Source organism: Leptidea sinapis, chromosome 40 (genome assembly GCF_905404315.1).
Source record: "Leptidea sinapis chromosome 40, ilLepSina1.1, whole genome shotgun sequence".
Taxonomy (NCBI): Eukaryota; Metazoa; Arthropoda; class Insecta; order Lepidoptera; family Pieridae; genus Leptidea; species Leptidea sinapis.
This window is the reverse complement of record NC_066304.1, coordinates 7,866,200-7,892,480: the sequence shown is the minus strand read 5'-3', so window position 1 is coordinate 7,892,480 and position 26,281 is coordinate 7,866,200. Positions and strand designations below refer to the sequence as shown.

Here is a 26,281-nt window from a genome sequence, read left to right as displayed (position 1 = left end):
AAATAGCTATCTCATTGATTGTGCCGGTAAGTAGAATACTGTCTCTAGCAGATTTTAATGCTTTAAATATATCAGGGTAGGTACAAGTATCAAAGAAATAAACTTTAGTAAATCGGAAATAGTAAATTTTACCATTGATTTCAGATATTTTAAACGAATGCAGTTCACGTTCTCCTTCTACAACATTGACATTCTCTGAGGCAGAGATTAAGTCAGAAAGGTAAGGATTCGACTCATCAAAATCTATTGATACTGGAAGAAGAATTACATTTGCAGAACTCTTAAGAAGGCTCTCGTTGTGCTCTTTTATATATGTATTAAAAATCTTGTTTTTATCTTTAATACATTTTAAATAATTGGAATAATCTTCACTAATATTTGTTTGATTTTCAGCTATCTGGCTAGTGACGCTAGTTAATGGACTAGCGGATACAGGTAAGTTTTCAGGTAAAGATTGAAGGAGATCGGTGTAATTAGGAATATGTGAAGGTAAGTTTTCAGGATTTTGGTTACTAGTAGAAGGTTGTGGATCAGAATAAGTTTCATGAGGTTAATTGTCTGACGTAAAGAATGGAATCGCAGAGGGCGATAAATTTAAAGGACTCAAATTAGCTGGGTCGAAATCTGTTGATAATAGATCTTCAAGGTTTTGATCTGGCAAACTAGGGATAGATAGATGGGGGGTGAATTTGGTCTTTGATCTCTGACTTCATCTTCAGCATTATCAGTTGGATCTTTAGAAATTAATGGATTAATTGGGTATCATGACAATGCATCTGCGTTAGTGCTTATTTTACCCTTTTTATATTCAATCTCGTAGTCAAATTCTTCAAGTTTGAGCCTCCATCTAACGAGCTTGGAGCCCGGGTCTTTACAGTTAAAGAGCCACTTGAGTGATCGGTGATCTGTTATAATTTTGAATCGTCTACCATAAAGGTAGGGACGGAAAACTTTAGTACCATAAATGATCGCTAGACATTCTTTTTCAGTGACGCTGTAATTGCATTCTGCCTTATTTAATGTTCTTGAAGAAAATGCAATGAGGCGATCTTTGCCAATGGATCGTTGTGAAAGTATAGCAGATATCGCGAAATTTGAAGCGCATCACATGTAAGTAAAAAAGGTTTAGTGAAATCAGGATAAGCTAGAACAGGTGCGGATATAAGAGAATTTTTTAATTTTTTAACAAATAATTCCTGTTCATTATTCCATAGAAATGAGACGTCCTTTTTAAGGATATTGGTTAAAGGTTTAGCTAGTTTTGACATATCAGGAATGAACCTGCGATAATAGGAAACTAATCCAAGGAAGGACTTTATGTCCTTAGGGCACTGGGGTGTAGGAAAGTCTGCCACAGCTTTTATTTTCTCTGGGTTCGGTTTTACCCCGTCATCGGTAATGATATGTCCAAGGTAGGAAACTTCCTTGCGGAGAAATTCGCACTTGTCAGGTTGCAACTTTAACCCGTAGGTGCGGAGCCTGTCAAATACATTAGAGAGGTTGTTTATGTGCCGATCAAGATCGAAGGAGTAGATTACAATGTCATCCAAGTAGACAAAGCATTGTATACCTTGTAACCCAGATAGGGCAGAATTCATAAGTCTTTGAAATGTTGCATGTGCATTTTTTAGTCCAAAGGGCATTCTAGTGAATTCAAAATGACCTTGTGGAACTGTGAAGGCTGTTTTGGGTGCATCCTGGGGCGGCATTTTAATTTGATGGAAGCCCGACGCGAGATCAAGAGTACTGAAATATTTACATTTGCCCAACTGGTGTAGTATATCGGATATGTTTGGGATAGGATAAGAATCACCGATTGTGATATCATTTAGTTTGCGGTAGTCGATTACTACCCGCCACTTCTTTATTCCGGATGCATCCATTTTTTTTGGGACGACCCTGATTGGAGATGACCAAGGGGATGTTGAAGGCTTAATAATTCCTTCTTCTAGCATTTTGTTAATTTGTGATTGAACCTCACCTTTGTGAATGTCAGGGAATCGATAGGATTTTGTATGTATAGGGATTGAGGAGGATGTTTTAATTTCATGCTGAATACCTTCTGTAAAAGTTAACTTATCACTAGGCAAATGAAATATATCAGAGAATGTGGAACATAAACTAAACAGAGCGTCTCTTTCTTCGCAATTTAAATGGGATACTCTCAAAAGATCTAAAACTTTATCAGTTCTATCTGAAATATTTTGATCATTAATATTCGAATAAAATATAGAGTTATTTTCACTCTAAAGGATTAATTATTAATTTGAGGTCTGAATTTATCTCTATTTGATTTTCAGATGTATTTACCACGGGTATGCTAATTCTAGAATTAGGTTTTACTTTAACAATACAGTTAGCGATTAATAGAGAATCCATAATATGTTGATCTAGAATGAGACCTTCTTTGATTTCGGGATTATGTACTAAGCATTCTATTACCGTTTCGGTTCTAGGCGCAATTGTATAAATGGGGTTATAAAATTTTAAATTGAATTTAACGTCATCAATACTAAGTTCCCTAAAAGTATAATCTATTTTACTTTTATGTAAAGAAAGGAAATCATTTCCGATAATACCGTCGTATGGAAAGTCGAAATTAGGTATGAGGTGGAAATAATGTTCTATTGAATTAATTTCGATAGATATACAACCTAACGAATTGATTGGATTGTCGGTATTTCCTAAGCCAAATAAATAAATGTTATAATGTTTTTATTCACCTCGGGCATATTTTCTATTATATACGTTTTAATAAGACTGATTGTAGCTCCACTGTCGACAAGGAGTCGAAAGGGTTTTGAGGAGAGAGAAGTTTGGATTTCAATATAAGGTAAGTAATTTTTTCATGGATTTGTGTTAATGTTGTAAGATTTTAATACTTTTTCTTCTTTTTTAGGTATTGTATGCAGAGGATTTGACTTCAGGCTTCCGTTTTGGGGCTGGTTACCCTGTCGTGTAGCCTTGAGAGTTAGGCTTCCGCTTTGGGGCTGGTTACCCTGTCGTGTAGCCTTGAGAGTTAGGCTTCCGTTTTGGGGCTGGTTACCCTGTCGTGTAGCCTTGAGAGTTAGGCTTCCGTTTTGGGGCTGGTTACCCTGTCGTGTAGCCTTGAAAGTGGTATTGGTGTCAAAATATTTTTTTGATTTGAGATTTTTATTGCAGGGCTTCGCGTGACACCTTCGCGAGCCCACTACGCGTTTAAATGGGTAAGCTGTTGGTCATTATTATCATTGTAGAATTCCTTAAGCTAATTCCGCTTTGCCCTCAAGTTGAGAAAGTATGAATTTAAATAAAATCGATTTTTGAGAATCCGGTGTTAGTCCAATAGCATTATTGCAATTATTAATAAAAGAATTTAAATTTCGCGTGTCCCATCAAAAGGACTAATGAATTTGAATAAAGTGCTAACGACATGTTTAATAAAATAAAATATTCACTTATAAAATTTAAAATGTACTATGGTGTGATAGACGGCCACCCGGATTGTTTATAAATTCGATGCGATAAGCTACTCGACAAACTGTTCTCGGAAGCTAAGATGATGTAATTAAATTAGAATGTAGATGACAATAACGCTCTTTAGTAATATATTTATGCAAAAACTTTGGATAAAGTATTATTAGACCTCACACCTTGCACTTTCACTGTGGTTTTGGAAATATGTCTATTTAATATCTAAGTATGGGTTTTGCACTTTCACACTTGAAATTTTTAAAATTTGAAGACTTACAGGACCACGGCGATATTCACGGCGAATTCAAATCGAGTCATAATTGACACAATTTATGGTAAATCGTTAGGTACCAGAGGACTCGGCGTTGATGAAGAGAAGAAGATTCAGCGATGTTGGGAAGCACCTCGTAGATAGTTATTTCTATCCGGTATAAGCAGGTCGAAGCTTGTTAGCAGTTCACAACCATTGGATTCAGGCGGTCACTAAGATTTGTATAGTACTCTGAATTAGTACTATTTTGTTAAACACTTATTAAAACCAACCAACACAGATATTATTTTCACTTTTGCACTTTTTGGTATCACTATAACTTTTCACTTCAGGCGTTTACCGCGGATTTATAAAATTTTAAATCCTTTGCGCTGCCACCATTTGTTAGACGGAATATTAAAAACGAACTTTTAAAAAAGAAATTTATTTAGAACTAGAAAATATAATTGAAATGTATGCGTGGCTCAGGATTCGGAAGGAGACAGACTGCCTTTATATTTTAACAGGTGACGCCTTGATCTTAAAGTGCTGACGCTAATGTTATGTCTGCATTAAAGCCTACATATGTGCATATATAATAGTACGAACCCGAAACAAAAAACCAGTCACGAGTTTGGGTGTTCGAAAATGAGTTAAGCCCAACAAAAACAGTTCGTTCACGGAGTGTTGCAAAAAAATGTTTTTAGAGCAAGAAAACATAGAATTATTAGACCATCCGCCGTGCAGCCCCAACCTAAGCCCTAATGATCAATACCGTCGAGTCGTGGTACAGAGCGGACGTGCGTTTGTTATTATTGTGTATTGTCATTGTCCACTAACAGACAAATTGTGTCAGTAATTAAATCGATTTGTTCTAATATATTTGAAGTATGTACAAGTGTCAACGGTGTGAGGCAGAGTTCAGAGATGGAGTTCTATGTAGTACGTGTCAGGGTCGTTATGACTTTAGCTGTGCGGGTATCACGGAAACGGGATACAGAAAGTTAGGTGAAAGAAGGAATACATGGAGATGTTCCATGTATTCCTTCTTTCACCGCTTACTGTCTCCACTTCGAAATCAGCCGAAACGAAATCCCCATCGATACTTGACATGGAGAGCATATCACGCGACCTAAGATTACTAACAAAGCAAATATCAGCCCTCCCGGCACTTATGGAGAGCGTTAAAATAATTCAAGCCGATATTGCTAACATAATGGCAGTGAAGACAGATATAGCGGACATTAAGAAATCAATGAATTTCGTACACAGTTCTGTCGAAACGTTAACAGAGAAAATAACAGCAGTCGAACTCGAAGTTCAAGTGTTATTGAAAACGAAAGAAGAAGTTAGTCGCCTACAGAAGCAAATGGAGCAGATTCAAGACACTATCCGCGACCAAGAACAGCGTTCACGCTTAAATAATATAGAAATAAAAGGGATACCTTACACCAGTGGAGAGAACCTGTTTTCAATCGTAGATAAATTGGGTAACTTCATAAAGTGTCCTCTAACGAAAGACTCAATCGTATTCTCGCCACATAGCTAATGTGGCGAGAATACCGATGCGAAATTCAACAAAAAATAAAAATATTGTAGTAACTGTGCATAATACATACTTAAAAGAAGATTTTGTGGCTGCGGCAAGAAAATATACAATTACTCCTAAAAACTTAGATTTGTGTGGTGAGAATCGAGTATACGTTAATGATCACTTAACCATTGAAAATAAAGTGTTATTAAACAGAGTTAAAACATTAGCAAAAGAGAAGAATTATGCTTATACATGGGTAAAAGGTTGCAAGATTTTTTTAAGAAAAAATCCATCATCTCCAACACTCACCGTAAGGTCAGAATCAGATTTAAGAAAACTTTAACTTTACACTGTAAACACGTTAAACTTTGTTTATACATAATCGTTTTCATATGTTAGATCATAAACGTAATTTTACTGATACGTCTGCACACTGCTATATTATATATTCCTATTCACTTTACTCAATTACCATTCATTAATTGCACAAACAATAGTAGCTGTGCTTTATTGTCCTACTTAGCTAAAACTAATCTCAATACTTTCTGTCCAACAAATGCATCGAGTAATAATAACACTGCTGCTCATCGTATAAGAAACCTGTTCTGGTCTTACCGACGTCACACGATTGAATTGCTCGCATTGCCTATAGTCGCTTATTGTTTACTTCACTTCACTCGGCAGCCCGCCGACAACCGTATTCTAAATTAAATTATTATCAAATGTACTTTAAAAAGTGTCATACAAGGTTCAATTACTACTTACCGCAAAGTTATCAAACACTTACTCCTGATTATGCTTTTAAAGTTTTATCTATCATTATTAACTTGCTATATTATAAATGCAAATACTATTATTTCAAATTAAATGGTCAATTACTATTACTAGCATTGTTACGCACACAACACTATTACAAACAACATACTTCGCTTATTTTAAATTTTAAAACTATTAACAAATTATTTATAAAGTTTATTAAATTAATATTTTTAAAATGGCAGGGTTAAAAATATTTTATCAAAATGTTTGTGGATTGCGAACTAAAACCTTACAATTTTTGAGAAATATAAGTCTGTGCGACTATGATGTTATTTGTATTACTGAGACTTGGTTAAAGGACAGCATCCATAGTAACGAATTATTTAATACCTTGTTTGGAGGCGAGATCGCGACTACCGAGCGACGGAACAAACACTAGGAGGCGGAGTTCTAATTGCAGTGCGTCGGGAGCTTGCTACTGAAATAAAGGATGACTGGAATTCTTCTGCTGAAGATCTATGGGTAACTATATGTCTACAGCATCGTAAGCCGCGGGTGACCTATAAAATGCACATATGTGTAGTTTATATGTGTAATCAAAATTTAGGGAACTCTTTCACAGTACAGACGTCGACATTCGCATCAAATCTAACAAATATTGTAATGAATCATCCTTCCGACAAATTTTTTGTATTAGGGGACTTTAATTTACCTAACTTAGAATGGAAAATATCTGAGGACGGTTGTTCATATCAAGCATGTAATATACAAGGTACCTCTCAATTTGAATTAAATGACAACTTTTCGATTTGCAATCTTTTACAGTATAACTCAATTTTGAACATAATTTTGAAAATAAAATATTAGATCTCGTACTATCGAATAATGAGGTTTCCGTCTCTCAGTCAACCAGCCCTCTAGTGCCTGAGGATGCCCACCATAAAGTATTAACAATTTATGCTGAATTTGTTGAACTACATTCATTAGAAAGTATTCCACATTTAAAGTACCAGTATAACCGAGGAGATTACGATAATATTAAACAGAAACTTGATGAGGTTGATTGGATATACCATATTAATAATAAAACTTTTGAGGAAGCTGTAAGTTTTGTTTATGATACATTATACAAATTAAGAGACGAGTATATACCATCTAAACAAATTTACAATAACCGCAAATATCCCCAGTGGTATAAATTGCCTCTTATCAAAATCTTAAAGGAAAAATACAAATTTCGCAAAAAATTCAAAAATTATGGCATTCTTTCCGATTTTAATTCATACGTCACTTTAAGAGATCGTGCTGTTAGAATGGAGCGTGAAATGTTTGATGAATAAATTAAAAAAATTGAGACGAATATAACCAAAAATCCTAGGTCATTCTGGTCGTACGTGAAGTCCGTGAGGGGTTCAAACAACTACCCCGATGTATTTACACACTTGGGCCGGGGCACAGAGGAGGTTTTAGTAACAGCACAGAGGAGGTTTTAGTCGGTATGGGGCGTCCGCTTACGCGGACACTCGAGTCCGACATATTACGCCCCGTTCCGGGGCGTAAATACGTAACAGTATTTCCTCCTCTCAAAAATAAAAAAAAAAAACTTGGGCCGATACTCAAGTAATGGTGAGGAGATTTGTAATATGTTCGGAGATTTTTTCATTCAAACTTTCTCTACAACACAGTTTCCGTCAATAATAAAGAAAAAGTAGTCATCCATAACTCGCTCAGTGATATTTCCCATATAGAAATAAGTGAAGAAGAAGTTCTTAAACTATTCAAAGGCTTGGATCCATACAAGTCTGCTGGTCCCGATAACATTCCACCCTTACTGATTATCAGGTGCGCCGATAATCTCTGTACTCCCATGACACTTCTTTATAGACGTTCCATAAATGAATGCATTTTAGCTGATATCTGGAAGAAAGCCTTTATCACACCAATTCATAAAAGTGGCCCTAAAGACCGAGTGGAAAACTATAGACCAATTTCTAAACTATATGTTTTTGCCAAAGTTCTAGAAAAAATAGTGTACAAGCAAATTCAATTTGCCCTAAAACACATATTTAGTGAAAATCAACATGGCTTTCTTCATGGAAGATCAACCACATCGAATTTGCTTCTTTGCACTGAAACACTGTCAAAGTATATGTCGGAGCCTTCCCAAGTAGATGTCATATACACTGACTTTAAGAAAGCATTTGATAGAATTGACCATTCTATTCTTCTTGACAAATTACTACAAATAGGGATTCGAGGCAACTTATATCGATGGTTTTCAGCTTATATCGCCAATAGATGTCAAGTCGTTGTTCTAAATGGTTTTAAATCTGCTACTATGTGTATTCCTTCAGGAGTCCCACAAGGATCCATTCTGGGCCCCCTCTTATTTAATATTTTCGTAAATGACATATCCTCTAATTTTAAACATTCCAAAATAATACTATACGCCGACGATATGAAAATACTTTGCCCGGTTAATTGTGTTAGAGACGCTCAACTTTTACAAACTGATCTAGATAAATTTGTTAGTTATTCTGCAGAACACAAATTAGATCTCAATATTTCGAAATGCTTTATTTGCACATATACTAGAAAACAGAATGTCATACATGAAAATTACTCAATATCTGGAACATCAATAACAAGAGTATCATCCATTAAAGATCTCGGAGTCATCTTTGATTCAAAGCTTCTATTTGATCTACACATAAACAATATAATCATTAAGGCTAATAAAACATTAGGGTTTATCATAAGGATGTGTTCGGAACTAACATCAATTAAACTGATGAAAATATTATACTGTGCTTACGTTCGTAGCCATCTAGAATACGCATCTCAAGTATGGAATCCAGTTTATAATGTGTACATTAACCGCATTGAATCAATACAGAAAAGATTCATACGTTACTTACAATTCCGTACAAAAAACTATTACCATAATTACATGTCACGCTGTCAAAAATTCCATGTTTTGCCTCTCCAAGAAAGACGACGTGTTGCAGACATTACTTATATACTAAATATAGCAAACGGTAGAGTTAACTGTGCAGAACTGCTAGAGCAGATTGGCTTACGAACCACTGTCAGCTCCCAAAGGCGGGGCAACCTACTAGAAATACAATCAGCAAAATGTAATTATATTAATTAATTAATATTTTTCTTATAAGAGCATGCAAACTTTATAATGAAGTTAATAGTGGATACGATCTTGACTTATTCAAGACGACACCATTTCAATTTAGAAGTCAAGTAAATAAAAACTTTTTTTTATATAAAGCAAGGTAGGTTATATAATATTATATTTAATGTAGGTAAACGACTATAAACAATAAATTGTTATTATTTGTGAAAACTTGTTGTAAATAGCTATCTGTTGTATAATAGATTAATTTTTAATATGTATCTAGCTGTAAGTTTTCTAAAGTTGTAAAATAAAAATAAAATAAATTTCTATCCTTTCCCTAAAACAGAGAATACATTGCGTGGTCATCACATGAAGAAGCTGTGGACGCCTACAAAACGGCCATTTTAGAGACCCCAACTTTGGAATGGAATGGTTGCTTCGATGATTGGTTCCATCGTATGGAAAAATGTGCGCGTAGAATACTTAGAAAAGCAATAAATACATTTTTAAAAGTAATGTTGTGTCACTTCCTTGATTCCCGAAATTTTCAGTGCCGCCCTCGTATTCATAAAATAAAATACAACTGTAAATAGGTAGGTATTAGATGAGGCCATTACAACCAGAGTGGCGTAACATCTTCGTTAAATTAATAAAATCGTTGTAATAAAGAAAAATAACCATAAGTTCGCTTTTTTCACTAACGGATAGTTTGGACAAACTATCCGTTAGTCATCGCCATCTTCGGTTGTGTTATTTTATATGCATTAAATTAGGTGATTATTATTATGAAAAGGACACAATCCTGCCACATGAAGGCCACCCAACGATGAAAGAAACTTCATTGAATAATTTGAATTACCTATGTTGTTCAAATTAAGTTGATATGCCTGAATGAGGTCGTCCTGAAAAACGAGTAATTTCGGTCAATATTGTTCCGTTATTCTGAAACTATGTTACATAACATTATCAAAACTGTTATGAACAGCATAACTCTTCATCTTGCATGTGACTAGACGGGATTTACAATCAAACTTCACAATTAATGGTAATCCTTCGATGTTCAATGCCGTTTTCTTCAAAAAGACGTGAGGGTGAAGTTTGATCACCGTCTCAGGAAAAACTACAAGAAATTTTTACTATATAAATATATAATTGAGTACTACAATATAAACCTTTTGCATTTGTGTTGATAACTTTTTTCCACGTCCATACAAAAATCAGTATAAAAAATTATGGAATTACGTCATTCCACGAAATAATTCAGCCACTTTCTAATTTAAGCACAATTTTAGAAATTAAAAAATAACACAATAATCTTAAGTTATTTCCCTAATACAAAAAAATGTACAAAATAAAAATGATTAAATTTTATTTTATAAATAACTTCAAATTGTACTAAAAAAACAAAAACATGTGCGCTTAATCGATCGCCTCAGTTTCAGCGTAGTGTTTAAATTCTCTTTGGTTTCATATTAGCTAGCGCAAAGGGAGGTTGGATCACTCACACCGTAATTTCTAAATTCTCTTTGACTCACACGTTATGCTAACCATAACGTGCAGTTTAGGTAATGTATAAAATATTTTCAGAACAAAATAGATCGAAATCAGTATTTTTGTCATCACGTCCTCTTAATGTGAACAATAACTCCTTTGGAACACCAACCAATCCACATGCAAATCTTCCATAAAACAATTTCTTATCGCTAATGAAATAAAACTCAATTAAGAATTATAAGAGTAAATATATTTCGTCATATTTTCATTTTTTCAATACAAAATTATATCATTCATCAGCCGTACACTCTTCTGTGTGGCCATTTCTAAAGGAATACAAAATAAATTAGTTCTTCAAGAACGGTGGGTCTGTAAAGAATAATGAAGTTATTAACAAATTAACTGTGACTGTACCGTGTATACTAAAATGGCTTCAGTCACAGCTGGAACAGCCACAACCTATTAATTAATTGTTACCCTTTATCCATTGACGTACAATAAACAATTAAACCCCCAATCGCCAATTAAAAGGTCGTCAAAAAATGTCTGAGCGGCATTGTATATACGTCTAACGTTATAACATTCATTCAAATGAACGCCTTATTTTGTGGCAGTAATGTTCAAAGTCTATTATTATATACGCTCATTAGAAGCTCGAACGTGAACACGAGGCAAGAATATTTTGTTTTAGCAATTGAAACATAATTATTTAGCAAATGATTAAAACGTCAAGTTACTTACACAATTTTGTTAACCTAAAGGGGCACTTACCTGAAATACGACACGCATCCTTTTTATGTTTGGGTATGCTGTTATTTCGACAATTTTTACGGAAAACTGTCATTGCGTGGCGTTTTATTCAAAGCGCGGTCGAAACACAACTGAATTTTTGGGTGTGATAGTGAGTCTAGTTTATTGTACGTTAATGCCCTTATGACAGCAGACCAGCTTGGGTCACTAACCCTATCTTATTATGATTTATGTATTTTCCGTTATTTCTGATACTTAATTTATTTATAATTACATTTTATATGTTTCTAATCTAATATTACTAGTGACAACATTAGGCTGACAAAACTAACTGTGAAATACTCATTAATTTAAAAGAGTGGCCGTTGATTTACTTGTTCTTATGACAAGCTCTACTTTTTCCGAACATATGAATTCAGTAACTTAAATTACTTATTTTTTGATGACAATTCAAAAGCACTTAGTTTATTTTAATATTTGATCCAGAGAAATATTATATATATCAAATAGAAGAACAAACCTTCCAGGTCATCTCGTGATAAGTGATCACCGCTACTCTCAGATAATTTATACGTCTAGATAGTCTCTTGCTGCTCGACAGCCGATGAAAACAGGCCCGGATTATAACTTTAGTGTGCGTGACAAGCTACGTCTTACACTCGCGATTTGTTTGTCACTGTTTTAGAGTGCGCGTCACAGACCATCTAGATTCTAGACGTATAAATGCTCTAAATCGGCGCTCATTAGCCATGATTACCAGAGGATAACTTACCCAGCTCTCGAAAATCTAACTATATTACAAATGTATTGCTACATATTATTATTACCTAGTATTATTCATGACTGCGACATACTCCCCGGCCCCTGCTCATACTTTATCATACCTAGTCAATTTATTGGAAAGGTACTGGAATTTCTAACACTGTGCCTCAATAACCCTAAGCAAACATTACGTCTGTACTATGATTGATTGATTGTAAAGGTAATGAAACGTCTAGATAAATAAATAATGATAATTTTACCAAATTTTTAATGTTAAAAAGTTATAAGAAATGATAAGAAAATAGTACTATCCTTGATTAGTTAGAGCACAAAAAGACAAGGAACCTGAATAAAGCTGCTTTTATTTTTGGATGGTTTTAAAAATAAATACTGTTATAAGGTAAGAAATTATTGTTTATTTTTTGATATAAATTTTACTGTAGGTATAAATAAAAATATAGAGCTTTCGATTGAAAAACATAAATTTTTTCTTAATTTTTGGTTTGCCTATTGTATTTTATGCTTTGTTATTATTCAACATGCGGTTATGTCGTTCAAAATCCTTTCACCAGTACCAACTGGTTTCCAAAGCGTCCTGGCTACTACCATCACCGTAGTAACTCTGTCGCACTTATCACTTATATATAGACACTGGCGGGGAGCGCGGGTGACAGCTGTCAGTTGTCAGTTGTCAACGTTGCGGTCGAGGAGCGGCTTCTTGTGCGCGGAGAGCGCGGGCAGTTTGGATTGCTTTTTCAAGCACATCGATTGATTCGCGTTCTCCTTGCTGTGCTTGCGGACAAGCTGAAATGACAAATATTGACATTATTATGGATTTACTGTAAAATAGAGAAATAAATAAATAAACAGAGCAGCTAGAATTGTCGGGGACCCAGTGCTCTGTGAACTGTGCGCTGGACCACTTGGCATTGCGTAGAGTCGTCGCTTCATTGTGTGTTTTCTACCGAATTTATTGCGGGGAGTGTTCCGAAGAGCTGTTTCACCTGATTCCTGCCGCCGAATTCCACCTTTGCACGACACGCCACAAATTAGGATATCATCCCCACCATCTGGATGTGTGGCGGTCCTCCACAATGCGTTTTTCAAAGAGCTTTCTTCCACGTTCTACAAAGCTTTGGAATGAGCTTCCTTGTTCGGTGTTTCCTGGACGATACGAAATGGGTACCCTTAAAAAAACACCTTCCTTAAAGGCCAGCAACGCTCCTGTGATTCCTCTGGTGTGTGTGCGGCGGCGGTAATCACTTAACCCGTCGGCTCGTTTGTCCTCCTTTCCCATAAAAACCATTCCATACAAAACTTGTTCCCAGGGCTAGGATTGGCATAATAAACAATTACTACCCATGATTATGATTTATACATTAAATAATCTTTAATGCTTCATCACCGTTTGAGTGAAAAATTTATATAAATATAGAAAATCATTACTTAGAGAATATATAATATGTTTAACATATGAGTTATGATTAAAAATACCCCACATTAGATAACGCTTTTAACTATATCCCTTTATTTAAACATATAAAATACTTTATAACATGAAAACCGTGACAAAACTCCAAAATAATAATTTTACTAGAGTTCGAGATATAATATATTAGTTATAATTAAGGCAGCTTTTTTCCTTCCTTATATATAAATAAATAAATCTTATAAGCTGAACTTTCACACTGATTCGCTCTAGAAATCGTTTTAACTCGACAGTATCTACATCAAGGAACCCCTCGGCTTCCTCAGTTTACCGCCAGACTTGGAGCCAACAACAAACTACCATATTTTATGCACTTTGGACAATGTCTCTTATGTTAAAAAAAATGATTCACAAGAAGTAAAACATAATGAAGTCACAGTTTGTCGAGTTCAGGTCTCCAGAGTTTTACAAAGGCATAAATTAGTTTACGATGGGATGGCAATCACAAATCAACTTTATTCATGTAGGCCACGGAAATGACACTTATGAGTTATGAATGTCAAAAAATATTTTTCTTATTAAATCTACCGCTACTTCGTAAAGGGTTGAGCTCATGAGAAGAAGTAGTAAAAAACTCATTGCCACTCTTTTATATCAATATCTACATTTCCATCGATTTACAAATCACTTGAATTACAATATAATATGTAAAATGATACAACAAACATACTCAAACCTCAAATAGTCAATGCCTTACATGAGTAAGTCAAAAAAGTAAATGTAAATTAATACAAAAGTTATTGAGTACAGTAGCTGCATCATCTACACACACCGTAAGTAAAAAAAAGGTATTCTGTGAGCATTTTATAAGCGATTATAAATAATATATATGTATATATACACACATAATAAGGATCATCCTGCCACCACAAGCAGCGCCCTTTCACGAGCATGACGCATGAACCAGCCATCGCCTCCCTCAACTATATTTTAGGGAAGGGGACGACCCGTCCCACGTCACCGCCACAAGCAGTGACATTTAAGCGAGCATGATGAAAACTGTCACAAGAACTCCACCAAATAACAAAAAACAAGAATTTTCATCTACAATATATTCAACAACACTCACTAAACACCTCTACTTACAATTTGACCATTTTGCTTATATTATAATTATAAATACTATTACATTTAATTAAGGGTAACTAAAGCTCAAACCTTTTAGAGAAATTTTATACCCAAGCTATCTTATCATCTAAATAATCCTTTAAATTGTAATACGATTTTTCCATGTGTTTATGTTTAATATAGGCTTTGAACTTGTTGAGGGACATTTCTATTATGTTCTCAGGAAGCTTATTATAAAATCTAACGCAATTACCAATAAATGACTTGTCGAGTTTAATAAGCCTAGAAGTGGGCATTAATAGTTTATTTTTGTTTCTAGTATTAATATTGTTTTTCATATACCTTTTAAAATTTATTGCCATTTTTATGAACGAATATAAAATTTTCATAAATATGTTGGTTAGAAACAGTCATAACTTTAAAATCTTTAAATTTAGATCTAAGCGACTCTGTTGGTCCCATACATAAATTACATACATATCCAAACAGCTCTTTTCTGCAGCACACATAGATACAAATCAATATCAGAAGCATTACCCCATATTAATATACCATACGACATAATGCTGTGAAAGTAACTAAAATAAACTAATCTTGCAGTTTCAATGTCTGTTAAGGAAAGAATCTTTTTTACTGCATATGCAGCAGAACTTAGTCTACTCAATAAGTTTTCTATACGAGGGCCCAATTGGAGTTTCGCATCTAGTGTTATTCCAAGAAAAACAGCAGTATGAACTATATGTAATTTCTCGTTTTTAAGCTGTATATCGATTGACACTTGTTTAACATTAGGTAAAGTAAATTTAATGCACTTCGTTTTATTACTATTAAGTAACAAGTTATTAGCTTCAAACCAATGTACTTTAGTTAAAGCATTGTTAACAACATAAAATTTTGGTAAGCAACGTTGTATTTTAAGCATGAGTGATGTATCATCAGCAAACAACACAATTTGACATTTATCCTTTGCAATATAAGGGAGATCATTTATATAAATAAGGAATAGAAAAGGTCCTAAAATCGAGCCCTGTGGAACCCCCATTTTAACTATTGATCCAGAGGACCGCTTTCTATTGACATCCTTTTGTAGCCTACAATTTAAATAGGATGTCATTAAGTTCAATGTTATATTTTTAATACCGTAATGGTGAAGTTTTCTGACTAATGTTTCGTGTTCAACACAATCGAACGTTCAACACATATTCCCAGAATTCCACAGATTATGTGACATTTTATCAGCTTTTACTTAAACTCCTCTCACATGATATATGTAGAGATACCATAAATAATCAAGCCAAGCAATGGGATATTATTTGACCGTCACGTCGGTGATTCAAGCCACTCTTCCTTGTCCACACAAGATGTTCGTTACCTGTCGGTTCACCACAATGTTGGTGTCGGAGGTACACTTGAGCATGGCGGGCGGCGCGGGCGGCGCGGGGCTGGCGGGCCCGCTCACGTCGCCGGCGCTGGCGGCCGAGTCCTCGGTGCACGAGGAGTCGTCACTGGGACTGGGGTCCTCGCCGCCATCGTCTATTACTATCACATCCTGAAAAACAAATAGAATAGCGTGAAACATTACATAACGTCATACCAATACTTGCGATATATTTGAACACCTGTCGTTTTATTTAAGAACTTAAGACATATTAAATAAAGTGTGTATGTAACATGCTATATATGTATCTAATAATAACTATAAGCAGAAATCCATCTTAATAGGTGTACCACTATAATTACGTATAGTACATGCAGTGTCTATCCAGACACCACACCGCCACAGATAACAGAAAGGCAACACCTCCACCAAGGACCCATGTCTTAGTATTGCCTTGTATTCGTGTATTAAGTGTTTTTTATGCCAGACCAACACCTAATACTGTGTAATTATATAAATTACATATAAACATAAATTAACTCTGTAACGAGTTAGTACTGTCAGGTTATATTATTGTGTATTATCTATGGTCAGAACGCAGTAGTTAAGCGTTCATGCGTCACTCGGACATCCTGGTTTTTTTTTAGTTGTAAGACTTTGCGGTTGTACAATAAAATGTTGTAGTAAGATTGTCTGTTGGTGTTTCCATTGCTACAACATTACAAATGATACAATCAGATAATACATACGTCCATGGTCTGCTGCAGGCCCGCTCGGAAGCGCGCCAAGATCCTCTCGTGCGGCGACGTGGCCGCCAGAGACTCCGGGTAGCGGTACTCCTTACGGCCCGGGGTGGCACCTGAACAGAACGAATTGTGTACTTTGATTAGCGCGCTAGTCGTTCCGCGGTGATACACTTGACAAGATTTTCCTCCATAAACAAGTTACAGTTCTTATCCTTTTTTTAACCAATCTCAAAAAAAAGAGGAGGTTCTCAATTCGTCGGTTTTTTATGTTTGTCATCTCAGAACTTTCGTCTGGGTACCGATTCAGATAATTCTTTTTTTATTTGAAAACTGGTGCTTCCCGTGTGGTAACATTACAATTTGGTCCAGATCTAACAATAGCATCCATGAGAAAACCATAAGCCTTAAAGTTGCTAAAAGTAAATGCACATCAAATTTACGAATAACTCAATATCGCGCTAACCGATTTCGATGATTGTTTTTATTGGAAAGGATATACTTCAAAGTGGTAGTTTGGTTAGTTTATGATTACGGGATTCATGATAAAGTACGGAACTCTTCAATTCTTAGGAGAAAATTAACGATACTCGGCCGATCTTTTTTATGCTATCCTATATTTGAGTCACATATTGTAACGTCGTTATGACCAAGTAATGGTCGTATCAAATATTATGATAATCAATGGAACTCTTTAACGACTTACAGTAAGGGTCTGATCTGTGGCAGAAATTGTAACTGTCTTGCAATTGCTTACGTTCATAGCTGTATTGCAAAATTAAATAGATTTACACATATGATTACTTAATGTACTTCAGATTCATTAAAAAACAAAAAATCAAAAAGATACAACCGACTTCAAAAACACTAAATATAATATGTACTAATTAATCTAATTCTAGTTACGATTATTGTTATTTTTGGAGTTGAATGAATGTGGGTGACTTGGTATGACTGTAATGCACTCTATATAAACTTTATAACTTCCAATTAGCATAAAAATTCAATCTGATACTCTGGGATACCATAACTAATAGTAAAAGTAAGTATGTTGTTCTAGCTAGTCACCATGGACAATAATTAAAATAATTCATAACATTTCTTGTTCATTATATTTGTATTAATCAAACACAATGGTCTCATACCAGTGGGAGAATACACGGCGTACTGCTCGTTGAGACATCTGTCCTCGATCTGAGCTAACGTCTCCACCTCAGACTTCACAGTGTCCGTGTACCGCGCGGTTTCCTTCTGCAGGTTCATCAGCGCCTCGTCCTGTGTGTTCTTGTGAAGCTCGCACAGACAGATGAGCTCCGAGCTGCCCGAGGACAGCTGCTGGAGATCCAAGCTCAAGTTGTCCGTGTGTGTCTGTAATTTATAGTTGAGCATTACAACTATGTTATAACTTATTTTATAATTATATCTATTACTATCATTTAGTATAAAAATAATTTGTAAAACACCACACATAGTAAAATATTTGTGTAATTTAATAAATAAAAATAACAAAAAAGCAATATTCAATAGATTCAATCATGAAATATATGCTAGCTGGGTGATTTATTATAAGTATATATATAGTAGTGTCGACTGCTATAAGACTTTTATTATTACGTAACCAATATAATTTATATATATAAAAATGAATTCCTGTTCGTTAGTCTTGCTATAACTCGAGAACGGCTGGACCGATTTGGCTAATTTTGGTCTTGAATTATTTGTGGAAGTAAAGGGAAGGTTTAAAAGGTGAATAAATAGGAAAATGCTCGGAAATAAATAAAAACAACAAATTTGTTTTTCCTTTGATGCTTACCCCGTCGAATTTATTGACGCAACGGTTTGACAGTTATGCGGTGAATCAATTTTATTACAACAACAGGGTGCATTTTTACGAAGCAATTCTTGATGTACATTGATTTTATGATATATTATTGACAAATTCTTAAAAAAACATTATTTTATTTATTATATACAGAACAACGTCTGTCGGGTCAGCTAGTAATAATTTATTCCCCGGTGTTTTTGAGTTAAGACGCAAAAGTTTCTTTTTGTTTTTAGAGTTAACTTATCACCTGCAGGTCGCGGAGCAAGTGATGCATCGCTTGTCGCGAGTGCTGCGACACGTGGTCCATGGCGGCGGCCGCCTCCGCGCGCAGCCTCGCCATCGCCTCGCTGTTGGACGACAACGCTTGCTGGCTTTCTTTCTGCAATCATATAATAATGTATACAATTAGGGCAATCCACTAATTACGTCACAGGTTAAGGGCGAGGGAGGTAGTCTACGAAGTGTGACATTGTGTGTCAAGGAAGAGGGTCCCTTGTGACGTCACATTTTATCAAAATATAATATTTTATATCTTAGTATTACAACACTTAATTTAAACTACATACCTACCTACTAAACTTGCAAATATAATATAATTTTACTTGTTTAGTTAATTATCACGACTTTGTTTGATTTTATGTTGATGTTATTGAAAAAGAATTTTATAAAACAATAAAAAATAAAGACGTTTATTTTCATGTCACAACTGTTACCAACGGGGGAGGTGTCAAAAAATCATGAAATTCGTGTGATGTTATTTATGAATGGTCTATACATTTGAAATACAGCGGTTTAGTAGTGGCTGTGAGTTGCTTGATACTTCTCAACCCTCTTGGAACGATTGGTTTATGGAATTTTGTGAGATTTTTTTGTAATATTAAACATACTGTAACAAGTTCGCAGGTTACAAACAGTACATCATGACAATAAATGAAGTGTGCCCGACAGTGCGCGGACGCTGCTAACGAGGTACCCACCTGCATATCCTCGCGGACAGCTTGCAGACTGGACACGAGCTGTACCTTCACGTTGTCGACCACCTTGAGAGCAGCTTCACTCAACTCATCAAGGTCCCTTGACACAGCGGCGCTCTCTACAATCAGTATTTTAAGGTTAACAACAGATGTACATTTTAGCTCTATTGCATGCATTGAAATATGAGATTTTGTGTTAGAAATAAAAGTGATTTTTGAACACGATAAAAATGTGCAATACATTATTATGGAAATCTGTCTGTAGCTCCTGAATCACGCAGCGGATTTGATGTAGGTATCACCATCAGTTAGATAATATTTCCCGGAGGGTTTATATTTATTATTATTCAAATTAAGTTTTTATTTATTCATTTAGATATTTACACCAACAACACATCATTATACAATTAAAATTTTAGCAAGTACACAAGGTATAGTACAATATGACATGTCTTTACAGGTGTAAACAACATTTACAATAGTGCGAAAAGAATAACAAAGTTGAACAATTAAAATTGAAGAAATGAAGAGTTAAACAAAAATGATGACATTAAATGACATAAATACATTTCTACTTTAAAAAAAGAGATTTATAAAAATTTATAACTATAAAACAATGCATTAATTTACTTCTTATATTTAACTTACATAACTAAGATATTTTAATGCAGTCGGTTTTAAATTTATTGGTATTAGTCATATGAAAAATATCTATATTAAATTTTTTTGCAGTGATATCGTTATAAGAGCTCATAATTCTGTTTAAGCGGGCGTTTTTACCTATATATCTGCTGATTGTTGGGCTGAAAATATTGTTAATAGGGAATCTTGGTCTATTTCTAGGATATTTATAAGACATTCTGGGGATATGATTCTACCATGTATAATTTAATGTAAAGTAGACACATCAGTTATTTTTCGTCTTATCTCCAACGAATTCATATTGAAATGGTCCAGTCTTGTTTTATAGTCTGCACGATAAGGGCAGGTTTTGTCTTTAAAAGCTAGAAAGCTAGTGAAATTACGTTGAATACGCTCTAATCTATCAATATGGACATTATATTGGGGATTCCAAACCGGTGAAACGTATTCAAGTGCACTTCGTACCAATGCATTGTAAAGACACACAATTGCAAATGGATTTCTGAAATCTTTGCAAGTACGCTTAATAAAACCTAGGATTTTCCAAGACTTAAGTATGATGTTATCAATATGATTTATAAAATTTAGTTTTTTGTCTATAACTATACCAAGATCACGAACTAATGACGCCTGTTCCAAAGGAACATTATTAACGACGTAAGATGATGCAGTCTCAGTTCTATTTCTAGTGATCTTGATATGTACACATTTTTCCGGATTTATTATCATTTTATTTACATTACACCAGTTTCAAATATTATCCAGGTCAGTTTGAAGAAGTCTTATGTCATTCTGAGACTTAATTTCTTTATAAATTTTTAAGTCGTCTGCGAACATATAACATTTACTAGATGTTATTTGATCCAAAATATCATTAATAAAAGCGTTAAAAAGAACAGGACCAAGATGTCAGCCCTGAGGAACACCTGATTTAGGAAAAAAGGTATGTGAAGTGTAACCATTTACAGTGCCTTCTGTCTTTTAAATAAGATTGTAACAAATTTAATAGTTTACCATAAATCCCATAGAATTTTAATTTTGAAAGAAGTATTTCATGGTTTACTTTATCAAAAGCGCTGGAAAAATCTGTGTATATGCAATCAATCTCAACTTTGTTGTCTACGCCCGAAGAAAGATCCGTTACATAACCAAGAAGGTTACTTAGAGTTGACCTGCGTCTACGGAAACCATGCTGTGCATTCGACATAACGTTCTCCAGATGACTGGTTAAAATTGGACAAATATTTTTTTTCGAATATCTTAGGAAATATGCTTAAGATTGATATGGGCCTATAATTTTTTGATATTACATTTATCATCTTTTTTGTGTATGTGTACAACATACGCAATTTTAAAATCAGTAGGAAATATACCAGCATTAATAGATTTTTCAAAAATAATTTTGAGAGGAAGTGTTAACTGCTTTACTGTCCTTTTAATAAATATTGGAGGTATCCCGTCCGGTCCAGCACCTTTTTATGTTAATAGAAAAATACAATAAGTTGCAACCGAGTTTCAGAAGAATATATTATTTAATAAAAGTATGTCTCTCTGTTACGCTTGCACATTACCCACATAGTTTTCATAAAATCTAATTAAAAAATTTTGCTACTTTTAGCGCGTACTCAGTATTGCTCTTTCTAATATATGATAGTGCCCTTGGGCATTCAATGTAGACACGTATGAAGATGAATACTTTAAAAAATACTAAAGGTAAAAAACAAACACACATACAAGGGTAGCTAGTAATTATTAAATCTTAATACTGTAACAAAACTATTTACCTGTCTTATATTCTGTTTCAAATCGATTCAGTACAACCACGTGACTATCAATCTCATTTTCGTTGGAAACCAACACCTCTTGTAACTCCTCAATCTCACACTCATTTTCCTTCAATTCATTCTGCAGCCAGGTCAGACCCTTCTCTACTCTCCTTTCATATTCTTGCCTCTCATCTTCAATCTCTTGAATTCTTTCCTGCTGTCGTTCTTCCAGTAGGTTTCGTTGAGCTTCCACATAGTTCTGGATTTCTCTTTGCTTTTCCTCTATATAAGCAGTGAGTTGGTTCTCTAAGTCGATTTTCTCTTTTTTTATTCTTTCAAATTGTTTCGATATGCGAGCATCAGCATTTTGTTTCTCTTGTGTTATGTCCTAAACAATAGAACATAGTATTAGTTAAGCATAAAATTTGGCTGTTGTAGCTTGTGGTGGGATTAGGTTTTGGTCTCTGCTTGATTTGTGGGGCTATATATAGGGTTAAAAAGTTTAAAAGTGAATTTCAAACAGCACAATTTATATTGATTATTGATTAGGTACAAGCAACTACAAAACTAAATAAAAATCAGGAATCTTTTGGGCTGTATGTCAGGTCAACAGAACAACCTAAAAGCCTGACATCCCTCTAATGATTCATTTGGTGTTGCATGAGTTTTAGAACGAGGTGATCATTTAACATTGTGACCCCAACGTCAATTTCCTCCTCCCTCGTAAAAAGAAATAGCAAGGATGCGGGAACTATGTTGAGAGAAAGACATGACCAAGCCAGTCGTCAGGTGTATACTGTCTGACAACTTTACTTTAAAAGGTTCGTCCCATTTTTTTATGAAAATAAGGGACGAGACGAGCAGGTCGTTTAGCTGATGGTAATTGATACGCCCTGCCCATTACAATTCAGTGCCCCTCAGGATTCTTGAAAAACCCCAAAATTTCTTAGCGGCACCACAACTGTGCTTGTCAGTTTGAGACATGAGATGTTAAGTCTCATTTGCCCAGGAATTTCACTAGCTTATGGAGCCCTTCAGACCGAAGCACAGCAATGTTAACACATGACTGCTTCACGGCAGAAATAGGCTCCGTTGTAGTACCCATAATCTAGCCGGCATCCTGTGCGCCTCCCACTGGTAAGTCACCTAGGAGTGTTACAGTATATGTACGGGCCACTCACTTCAATCCAGCGCCGCACGCGGTGTTCGAAGGCCGTGCGTCTCTCGGTGGCCCGCTGCTGCAGCGAGCGTGCGGCCCGCCCCCGCTCGAGCGCGTGCTGGCGCCCGGCCTGGGCCACGCCCCCCGCCCGCCGCCCCAGCGAACACACCTTGCTGCTGGCGCTGCTGTGCTGCACACACACCACATATTAAAACACATAAAGGGCATTTATTTTCTCAAAATTGATTCGACACTACTACCGCTTTGGAAACAAATGTCGCTCTGAGAGAGAAAAAGCGGCGTATTGGACGTAATTCCAGTAAAACGTTCCAAACCTGAATCATATTATGGAAATTGAGTTAAGAACACAAAACTTGTCACGTGATTCATTCTATTCTTTATTTTTATTCGTTATGGTGACAACATATCAGTTTAATCAATTCAACAGTATGATAAACTTTTTTGTAAAAAAAACGGGCACCTTTGTCAATAACCTGTTTCACAGGCATCTTTAGATTATTTCAAAATTCTAAGTAGTTTCATTCTATCATGATAATACTTTAAATAAATAAGCAAAAAGTAGTTTTTGTCAATTTTGTCATTACATTTCGATGTAAATAACAGCCTAATAAAACACTTTTGAAAGGATTAATACGCGTGTAATTGTAACTATGTTTTTAAATTCGATTTTTGGGTAAAAGTTTATTTAAATAAAAAATTAAGTTATTTTTACAATAAAAATAAAAAGTAAAATCGAGTGTTGCCCCTTCTTGCTAAAATGATAGCTTGTGATAATGATAGCTCCGGGCATGCTATTTGTAATTGTTTCTTGTGAAATATGCTCCCACTGCACAGCAATTACATTCCTTAGCTTCCTGTCTTACAAAGCGGATTAGAACATATCAAATGTGCTATATGGAATTGAGATCGGAAATTCGAGCCCTACTATGTCTTAATAAACTTTTTCACGCACCACAACACTTCATAAATGAGCCAATAATTAGTGATGTGCTGAGTACGGCTTGACTCGAGTCAGACTCGATAGTCGATTCCCGGTTTCTCTCGGACTCGCCTACTCGAATATATTTATAATATATTTATTTTAATTCGAGTACGCCTGACTTACTTCTGGTACTCGAGTCAGGAAACACGACTTTGTACTCGCTGACTCGATTCTATAATATCTTAGGTTCTTCAATAGCTTCTATTTTTTTTCTGTATAATAAAACTTATAGAATTTGATCTCATTTCTGGTTCCTAGATAAATAAGTCCATAAATCCTTCCTAATTAAGTGGTGTTTTTTTGGTAATGTTTAAAAATTGGCAGCACAGGGCTGCCCCGGGGCGTAAAAAGAATAGGGTAGTCCCAGGTCCAAGGGTGTCGTAAGAGGCGACTACGGGCTTTTTGAAAGTGGGAGAGTCACGCTGCTGTCTCATGACGTCAGCACAATCGGGCCAGACTCGTCCGGGTTACTTACCACACTCGCACAGAATACCGGCGTGAAGTAGCGGCCTAGTGCCGCTATGTTTCGCATAGGTTAGTGTCGAGGACCGGAGGCCATTCCCCCCCAACAAAATATGAGAGCGGTATTTAAAGAGAAATTACCCCAGGAGGGTACCGGCTCTTGTAGAGCCAGAGAATCCCTCCCCGAGCATTCACGCTCGGGCTGCCCTTCGTATTCTGGGGAGGGCTCAGTACCGTGTATGTCACAGGACAAACAGGGCAGCAGCTCCACGCTTAATGTGGACATTTGTAACATCCGGGGAATTCACTCCAACTTAAACGCCGTCCACCACCACCTTGAGACGTCGCAGCCGGCCTTGTGTTTCCTTACGGAGACGCAGATATCTCGACCTAGCGATACGTCATATTTAACGTACCCCGGGTACAAAATTGAGCATAATTTCATGCCTCATGCCGGGGTATGTGTGTACGTTAGGGAGGATATCTGCTGTCGCCGTCTCGGCAATTTTGAGGGTAGGGGCCTGTCTACTCTCTGGCTCCGCGTAGATTTAGAGGACCGCGTCCGCATCTATGCGTGTGTCTACAGGTCCCATAGTGGTAACGCAGAAACGGATCACCTCATGGGCTGCGTTCAAGCGGCATTTGATGACGTGCTTGCTCAGATCCCCTCCGCTGAAATCGTAGTCTTGGGTGATTTCAACGGGCACAATGCCGAATGGCTTGGATCACGTACCACAGACTACGCAGGGCGATCTGTGCATAATTTTGCATTGGCGTATGGTCTGTCCCAATTGGTTGAGTCGCCGACGCGGCTCCCGGATGTGGATAGCCACATGCCGTCCTTATTAGATCTTCTGCTGACTACACATCCCGATGGTTACCAGGTCTCTGTCGACGCCCCTCTCGGAACGTCCGACCATTGCCTGGTCAGGAGTGTAGTGCCTATCCGACGCCAACGTCGCAGACCACCAGCGACCCGCCGCGTTTGGCACTACAAGTCAGCAGATTGGGATAGGATGCGTTCCTTTTTTGCATCCTACCCTTGGGGCAGGGTTTGTTTCCCTTCGGATGATCCTAGTGCCTGCGCCGTTGCAGTAGCCGATGTGATACTGCAGGGCATGGATATTTTTATACCAAGCTCTGTAGTACCGATCGGTGGCAGATCACAGCCCTGGTTCGATGCGTCAGTTAAAGCTGCATCTGACTGCAAAAAACAGGCGTATCGAACTTGGGTTGCGGCGCTGGGCTCAAAGGATCCGAACTGCAAAGTTCTGAAGAGGAAATGTAACCGTGCCTCCAGATTTTTGAAGCGGCAAATCGCCCGTGCGAAATCGAAGCACGTCGTCAAAATTGGCGAGCAGCTTTCCAGTTACCCGACCGGAACACGCAAGTTCTGGTCGTTGTCGAAAGCTGCTCTTGGTAACTTCAACCAGCCGTCCATGCCGCCATTGCACATGAGGAATGACACCCTGGCCCATACGGCAAAAGAGAAAGCCGATCTCCTGTGCACTCTTTTTGCCTCCAACTCGACTCTTGACGACAACGGAAAAACACCGCCGACCATCCCGCGGTGTCAGAGCTCCATGCCTGAAGTACAGTTCCGACAGAAAACTGTTAGGCGAGCTCTGTTTTCGTTGGAC

The 26,281-nt window shown here is 36.3% G+C and overlaps 1 protein-coding gene across 1 annotated transcript in view; it reads right to left on the bottom strand.

Annotated features, from left to right (window-relative positions):
* Window positions 1-10,848: 10,848 nt before the first annotated feature.
* Window positions 10,849-26,281, bottom strand: part of LOC126976322 (kinesin-like protein Klp61F) — a 37,315-nt gene continuing 21,882 nt past the window's right edge. The window contains exons 13-20 of the mRNA XM_050824604.1: window positions 23,199-23,366; window positions 22,036-22,405; window positions 19,613-19,728; window positions 18,883-19,014; window positions 17,956-18,178; window positions 16,817-16,926; window positions 16,062-16,238; window positions 10,849-12,936 (exon numbers count right to left, since the gene is read on the bottom strand). Coding sequence (XP_050680561.1) covers window positions 12,817-12,936; window positions 16,062-16,238; window positions 16,817-16,926; window positions 17,956-18,178; window positions 18,883-19,014; window positions 19,613-19,728; window positions 22,036-22,405; window positions 23,199-23,366 — 1,416 coding nt within the window. The 3' untranslated portion in view covers window positions 10,849-12,816. The remainder of the gene's footprint in view (window positions 12,937-16,061; window positions 16,239-16,816; window positions 16,927-17,955; window positions 18,179-18,882; window positions 19,015-19,612; window positions 19,729-22,035; window positions 22,406-23,198; window positions 23,367-26,281) is intronic.